Genomic DNA, 8,374 nt, shown 5'->3' with positions numbered 1-8,374 from the left:
TACCACTATTACCACCACCACTACCACTATTACCACCACCACTACCATTATTACCACTGCTGCTGCTGCCACTACCGCTACTACCACCACCACCACTATTACGGCTACAACACTACTACTATGACTACCACTACTACTACCTCTACCCCACTACTACTATGACCACTACCACTATTACAACTACAACTATTACTATGACTACTACCACCACCACTACCACTAATACTACTACCAGGACTGCTACTACTACTAAAACTGCTACCACAACACCACCACTAACACTACTATTATGACTACTACCACACTACCGTCACTACTCATACCACCACCACTACTACTCCTACCACTACCACTACTACGACTACTACTACTACGACTACTACCACACCACCATCACCACTAAATCTACTACTGCTAATAATAATAACTACTACTAACAACTTACTACTACTACTTACTACTTAAGCTCCCCCAGTGAGGAACCTAACAATCAAGAGCTCTGACTCAGTTTCTACCTTTTAAAATCTCTAGAAAACACGAGTAAACCTGTGGTCACAGTTAAGAGTTAAGTTCTGGGAAAATCTGGTGCAATCAAACCTTTATCAAAAGATGGAGCTTAGTTGTTGAGAGCTCTCCTAACTTTCATCAGATTTCACTCTCAACATCTCACTTGGGATAAACTGAAGACTTTTTACATATATTGTGGGCATTCAAATAATAAAGAATAACTTTCTCTGTTAAATCTATGTCTCATACGTTTAGTGATAGTAACTGTTACTAAAATCTGCAGTGTAAAACTTACGAACTACCCACAAATACCTGGGGAAAATAATATATCTATAAATCTACTGTCCACAGATACTTGTATTGGATCTGAATCAAGATAAAAATCATAAACAACTCGGAGAGTATTAAAATGTGTATAAGTACCCAAGCTTTACTTTTTTATACATGTGAATTAATCAAATGTTTTGAGGAATCATTGCCTCTTTCAAAAGCTCTTTATTCCACTTCTGCTGATTTTATTTTAGTAAAAGTAGAAAATTTTCTAGCACTGTAATTTATTTCATACATCATCAATTTTACATTGGGTCCACTTCAACCCTGAATGGATGGATCATTTTTTATCAATATTAACTATTTGACTAAATTTTTAAGACCCATGCTTGAGAATTTTCTCTTTCCACGTATCTCAGTGAATGTTAATTCAAGACCACTGATCGAATACATCCAATTCTACTTGCTGTATTACAACAGCAGATAAAGGTTACAGCAAATACCTTCGGCTTTCCTACTTCGTTTGAACTAATGCTGATTTTGTAAATATTCACTAATGAGTTTGTTTCTGTGGGATTTTTTTTCCCCAGTTTTTTCTCTGTTGGTGTATTACTCGTATTTCATTTGGGGGCAACTCGGAGCATAAAACCATCCCTGGAGGCAAGAACGTTGAGCTAATTACTCTGGTGTATTTCGTCTGAAGTTGTGGCGGACTCCCTGTGGAACGGGGGCAGAGGGAAGGTCTGGAGAGATTATTAGTACATTCAATTAGATGGAATGCCGTAAATCATGCACTGCAGGGTGTGTAATCAATAACATTTATACTGATTTATTCATTTTAGTTTGGTAAGAGCTTTGCGTTAAAGAGATTTTATCTGGGATAGGTTTTGTAATATCTATAATTATCTATAACGGCCAAAACTTACTGCTACTTAAGTCTTTGGAGACAAGAGCGTTCATGGTTGGAATTCTTAGTGTGACCTTGCAGTCTGTGTTTGAATATTGAGGACTTGGTTTTGATCCATAATTTTCACCTAACACAAGACTACAGTTAGGTTTGAGACAGAAGAAGTCTGTGAAAGAGAACAAAATACTTTGAATTTAGCCTTAATTTGTGACAGAGAAATCTAAAATAATGGATCTACGTTTATTCTGTAGTCCAGAATCCAACTCATAGCATTTCCCATATATCGTCCAAGCTCACAGACAAGTACAAACACACCCACGCCTCGTTGGGTTTCAGCTGGGAGGAACCTTTTTTCGCCTCAAACTTTATTCAAAAGGTGTCAAACTCCTCATGAGTCACAAGAATATGTCTCTGACAAACTGTGCTCACCCAGTCAGTCCTACTAAAACTAAAGGCCCAGGAGGAAGAAAGGCGTATCGCTCGCCACATTTCATACCATAATGTTTGACAAAGTTCATCACATGTTGAGAAATGACAGAATTTTAGCCATTTTGGTCAAACCTTCAATATACAGTACCTTGTGCATAATCATGCAAATCGTGACAAGTTGCGCTCAGAATCTACAGTATGCTGTGAATGACTCCGCTATTACCACACAAAATTTAAGCTCAATGTTGGTAAAACTGAGGTATAGCCTTTTTTGTGGTTTTGGGTTAGTTGGCTGTGGCAGCCATTTTGGAAGGAAGGATGGAAGGAAGGAACTAATGAAAGAAGGAAGGAAGGAACTAACGTACGAACTAACAAAGGAACTAAGGAAGTAAGGAACTAACTAGGGAAGAAAGGAACTATCTAAGGAATAAAGGAACAAACTAACAAAGGAAGTAAGAAACAAACTAACAAAGGAAATACGGAACTAACTAAGGAAGTAAGCACCTAACTAACAAAGGAACTAAGGAACTAACTAATTAAGGAATGAAGGAACTAACTAAGGAATTGCTAAATAACTAATGAATTAACTACCTAACAAACTAAGGAATTATCTAAGGAACTAACTAATTCACTGTCTAAGGAACTAACTAACTAAATAACTAACTAAGGAACTAATTAACTAATTAACTTTATTAATCCTCAGGGGTACATTTGACACATCCAGTAGCATGTAGATGTAGGAGTGGTGGTAGTGGTGGTGGTGGTGGTAGTGGTAGTGGTGGTGGTAGTAGTAGTGGTGGTGGTAGTAGTGGTGGTGGTAGTGGTCGTGGTGGTGGTAGTGGTGGTAGTAGTGGTGGTGGTGGTGGTGGTAGTGGTAGTGGTGGTGGTGGTGGTGGTAGTGGTGGTGGTAGTAGTAGTAGTAGGTAAGATGCACAGGGACAACAACTGATTTTCTGCCTTCAGGTTTTGGCGTCAGATCATAATGAATCTTTTCAAAAGCTAAGCAAATTCAAAACTACAAAGCACTGCCATCTTTCTCCATGTCATCCCTGTGAAGAACTCTGTTAGTTACCAGGTTATATCCAGTTCATCTTTGATCTCAGGAAAATGTCTATACTTCTTTACAAGTCCCCAGTCTTAGCCTTTGATCCAACTTTATGTTTGTCAACTTGGTTTATTGGATATAGAAGTGATGCCGACGTTGCTTATCATTAAAATCACTTCTCATTATTCCCCGTGTCATTCGGTAGAAACTCTGCTCACACAAAGTGTTGGGATTCTCTTCTTAGGAGCTTGTTTTCAGTGGAAGGAACTGCCTGTGTGTTCCTTTGGATTGATTGGTTCTGCGTTGCTTTGGATTTGCAGGTTAACTCCGAAGAGCCCTCATCAGTCATTCACAATGCTTGTCTTAAATGTTGCTTTGACATCGACCAGAGTGACTTTTACATTGTGTGACTCACACTGAGAAGGTCTTAAGTCCAATGAGTCAGCACATAGAAAAGGGCAGTGAAATCAGTCAAATGCAAGACATTTTTCGAAATGTAGAGCTATTCCCATGGTGAGTCAGTGGAAAGACATTCTTACTCCCATTTCTTCACACAACGAGAATGTACCTTACCCAACACGTTAAGTTAATGTTGTTGCAAAGAAAATTTATAAGGTAAGGTCCGTTTTTACAGGATATATAATGTGTAGATGGTACTTTTATTATCACAAGGTGCTGAAACGTGGGAAATGTTGCGCATTGTGCTGGTGTCTGTTTGTGTACACCTGTCTTTTTATAAACCCTGAATGGACTTCAGGAAAACTTTCAGACAGTATCCCAAAAAAGTTCAATCTGGTCCTCTGGACAGAGGACCAGATTGAACTTTTTTGGATTTTTCTACCTGGATTATTGAGCATGCATCAGGATATTTCAGACAGTATTCACTGGATGTACATCTACAACCGATTAACTTCTGGATGCATTCTGTTTAAGATGGCCATCAAAGCTTAGTGATATTAGCCACCATAGCAATAACTATAACCCATTCAGTTTTACAAATATTGAGCTAAAATTAGACGGCGTAACTGAAAGTGAGTCACAACACGTACTCGTGACATCTTGCAATATTGCACAAGGTTGCTCATAACACAATTTTTGAGGTTTGACCTAAACAGCAATACATCCATAATTTCTCAACCCAAGATGATCTTTGAATTTTCTGGCATGAAAGACTGATATGATATGCGTTCCTTCAAGGCCTGCTAGACATTGATTCATATATTCATTCAACCTTTATTTATACAGCTTAATCCCTTTGAGCCTCAGGAACTCATTTACAAGAGAGACCCGATAAGTGAGAGACTACTATATATATATCGATACAGACAGACAGAGATACATACATACACACACACACATGCAAAAGCGTCTTCATCCACAGTAGACTTGTATTATCTTCATGCTTCTCTCATAAAAGTACTTTTACATTACATCACCTTTATACTTGCAAATTTAAAGTATTTTTAGCACAGGGACCCTTGGATTGATGTGGCTGAATGTCAGTTAGTGGTCATTTTGAACGAGAGTGATTGTTTAAAAAGATTTACTTAATTCATGTGCTCAGAAAAAAAACTCAATATTCTTTTTTTCTCCTCTCCCTCTTTCTCCTCTGCTCCCTCTGGCCCCGCTTCTGTCTTCACAGATATCCAAGACCGACATGCAGCCCAGTATCATTTTCATCAGCTTGTTTCTCACTGCAGCTCGATCCCAAGATATCCATCCCTTAAAGCCATCATCCTCGATCAGCGAGTCTTGTGACTCCTTGTGCTCCTGTGAGGCGAAAGATGGCATCCTTCATCTGAACTGCGAGCAGAGGAACATCAGCAAAATCTCCCAAATCACAGTCCCGTCAGGTGTCCCCTTCCATCTGAACCTTTACAAAAATGACTTGGTCGAGCTCCGTGTCGAAGAAATGGAGGGGCTTAAGAATGCCCTTTCTCTGCACATTGGAGGTAATAGCATACAAGAGCTGGAGCCAGGGGTCTTTAGCGCTCTTGGTTCACTGAAAAAGCTCCACATAAATAGCAATTTTCTTGTCACGCTGAAAGAGGACACTTTTCAAGGCTTGGTGAATTTAGAGTTTCTCCAGGCTGACACGAATTTCATTCGGGTCATCGAACCGGGGGCCTTCAACAAACTGATCCGACTCAAAGTCCTGATTCTCAACGACAATTCCATTGAGTTTTTACCCAACAACATTTTCCGCTTTGTGCCCCTCACGCACCTGGACCTGAGGGGCAACAAGCTCCAGACGCTGCCTTACGTGGGGTTTTTGGAGCACATAGGGCGGATAATGGAGCTGCTCCTGGAGGACAATGACTGGGTTTGTGACTGTGACATTTTACATTTGAAGATCTGGATGGAGAACATGAGGGCGCAGTCCGTCATCGGAGACGTGGTATGCAGCTCGCCGACGCACCTTAAGGGGACCACTCTGGCTAAAGTGAAGCGGGATGTTCTGTGCCCGTCCCACGCCGACATTAACTTGGAGGAACCGTCAAAGTCACTGGATATGGTTGTTACTCAAATTCCCAAGCTGATCAATGTGGAAAATGACGCCAGGGTGCCGACTCCATCTTACAACTCTGGCAGTCCCTGTGTGGAGCACTGCTCTTGTCACAATCACCCCGTGGCCAAGTTTCTAATGCACTGTCAGGACCGAGGAATTCAAAAGGTATCTGATATTGGAATACTTCAAGAAAGCCCCACCAAACTAGTCATGACAGGAAATATGATTCAGAAACTCCTTAAATACGATTTTGTCACATATGACGGTTTGGAACTGCTCAACTTGGCGAACAACAGAATCGATTACATCGACAATGAAACTTTCCTCAGCCTGAGCAGTTTAAAGAGACTGTACTTGAATGGCAACCGGATAGAAAAGCTGTTCTCCACGATGTTCGTGGGACTCCACAACCTTGAATTTCTGTATCTGGAGTATAATGTCATCAAAGAGATCGCCCCGGGCACGTTCAATCCCCTGCCAAACCTCAAGCTGCTGTCAATAAATAACAACCTGCTGAGCTCTCTTCCAGCTCAGATATTCCGCAACGTGCCCCTCACCAAATTAAACCTGAGAAAAAACTTGCTCATGCACCTGCCAGTGAGCAACGTGCTCGATCAGCTCGACTCGCTGGAGCAGATCTATTTAGAGGAGAACCCCTGGGACTGCAGCTGTGACTTGCTCAGCCTCAAACAATGGCTGGAGAAGCTGAGGAAGGACACGGTGGTGGGCTCCGTTCTGTGTCACACTCCAAAGAAAGTGATGCAGCTCGAGCTGAGAAGCCTGCATCATGAGACGCTTTGTCCCGGTTTAGGGACCTACCACCCAGTGCCTCAAGGCGGGGAAGAGAGCGTAACAGCCACATTAGAGCCCAGCAACAAGAGCATTTTCATCTCGCTCACCGACACCATCCCGCTCTCCGTGCTCATATTAAGCCTTCTCATTTTCGTCCTCATGATTATATTTTGCTCGGCCGGATTGGTGGTGTTCATGGTGCATCGGCGGCGGCGGAGGGCGAAGAAAAAAGCAGCAGAGGAGGCGCCTCGAGAAAACACCAGCAGTTCTCCCATTCACTTACACTACAGCATGTACGGGCAGAAAACCACACACCACACTGTGACGCAAAGAACCGGGCCCGCCACTTTGTACGACGACAGATCCCACAGCCCCATCGTGCAGATCTGCCGCAACCCCACCTACTGCTCCCAGCACAAGGGCCACGACTCAAACCTGGATTACAGCCTGGAAGATCCCAGCGCCAATCACCACCTCTTCCGGAGCCTCACGGAGAAGGAAAACACGTCGCCTCTAACCGGGAACCCCAGCTCAAAGTTCAGAACCATACCCGAAGAGTGTCCCGCGGAGTTCGTCACTCTCGGGACGCCCAGCTCCTTGTACCGGAACATTCTGGAGAGGGAGAAGGAGCTGCAACAGCAGCTCGGAATAACGGAGTACTTCAGAAAAAACATGCCCCAGCTCCAGCCCGCCGTCGACATGCAGGTCCCCGGGCACCCGAAGGAGCTGAAGCTAATGGAGACAATAATGTACACGCGACCGCGCAAGGTCATGCTTGAGCAAACTAAGAACGAGTACTTTGAGCTTAAAGCTAACCTCCACACCGAGCCGGACTACTTGGAGGTGCTGGAACATCAAACTGCATTTAACTGAAGTAGTAAAGACTTTTATCATGTTCAAACCAAGTGCCTTACCCTGTTTGCCCTCTTGTACTTTCCACAGTGTGAAATGTTGAAATATATAAAAAATAAATGCATACCGGGCACATTTTTTAAAATCGTAGCACAGAATGTAACTAGTTTGTTACTCGTCGTCTTTCGACAGCCACGTTATGTAGCTGCTGTCGGATTTTCAGCCAAATGTAACTCGGACGAAGCTGTTGCTGTTTGTCGAGCGGGCGTGTAGGGGTTGAGACCCACTGTGAAATCCACTCAATCAGCTTTTTTTTTTTTTACATGTGATTAAATTTTCATGGCGTTGCAGCGGCCAAGTGAATTGATCCACATAGCACATTCCCCCCCCCCCCCCCCCTTCCCGTTCCTCCTCGCAGGATAAAGCAGATGTTTGGAAAGAATTGAGTGAATTTCAATCAGTGCTTGACCCAGAATTGTGCTTAATCAGTCGATCCTGATTGTGGCCATGACCCGATTACATCCCCCACCCCACCCCTTTCCCGGCTTTTAACGCTCGAACCAGAATGCTCATTGTGCCGTAGAGTCAGCAAGTTGTACAGCCAAGTGTACGTTGAAGAAAAAAACAGCGATAGGAGCGCAGTTCTACGGCTGTCCTCCCGACAGATGATTGATCCAACACGCTGCAGAGCTGCAGTTGGAGGAATTTTTATTTTTATACAAGCTCGGTTCCATTCTCATAAGAGTTTTATTTTTTTCCCCTTTTCTTTTAGAAAGTGGAGCGCTTGGAGTGCAGTATATACGCGTCTTGTAAAAATGCATTGCACTACTCGAATGCCATAAGATGGTGCATGACAATCAACAGAGTCCTGCTGAAATGTTTTCTTCTTCTTTTTGTTGTTGTTTCTGTTGGAAGAAACGAGCCAGTGAAGGGTACGGACGTTTAATTTGTGTGTGCGATGCCATTATTTAATGTCAAAGGCATGGAATAGAAGTCGGGAACGTGGCCTTGGGCACGTTTTAACAGTGAACAGCCATCCAAACAATTTCAACCTGAACATAAA

General features: G+C 42.8%; 1 protein-coding gene across 1 annotated transcript in view; it reads left to right on the top strand.

Moving 5' to 3' along the window:
• The window catches only part of slitrk6 (SLIT and NTRK-like family, member 6), a 29,132-nt gene extending 21,671 nt beyond the window's left edge, over positions 1-7,461 (top strand). The window contains exon 2 of the mRNA XM_037696576.1: positions 4,801-7,461. Coding sequence (XP_037552504.1) covers positions 4,816-7,332 — 2,517 coding nt within the window. The 5' untranslated portion in view covers positions 4,801-4,815 and the 3' untranslated portion in view covers positions 7,333-7,461. The remainder of the gene's footprint in view (positions 1-4,800) is intronic.
• Positions 7,462-8,374: the final 913 nt, after the last annotated feature.

The sequence above is a fragment of the Nematolebias whitei genome, chromosome 23, assembly GCF_014905685.2.
Source record: "Nematolebias whitei isolate Nwh7 chromosome 23, NemWhi1, whole genome shotgun sequence".
Classification (NCBI taxonomy): Eukaryota; Metazoa; Chordata; class Actinopteri; order Cyprinodontiformes; family Rivulidae; genus Nematolebias; species Nematolebias whitei.
The sequence above is the reverse complement of the archived record's forward strand: the minus strand, read 5'-3'. Positions and strand labels throughout refer to the sequence as shown.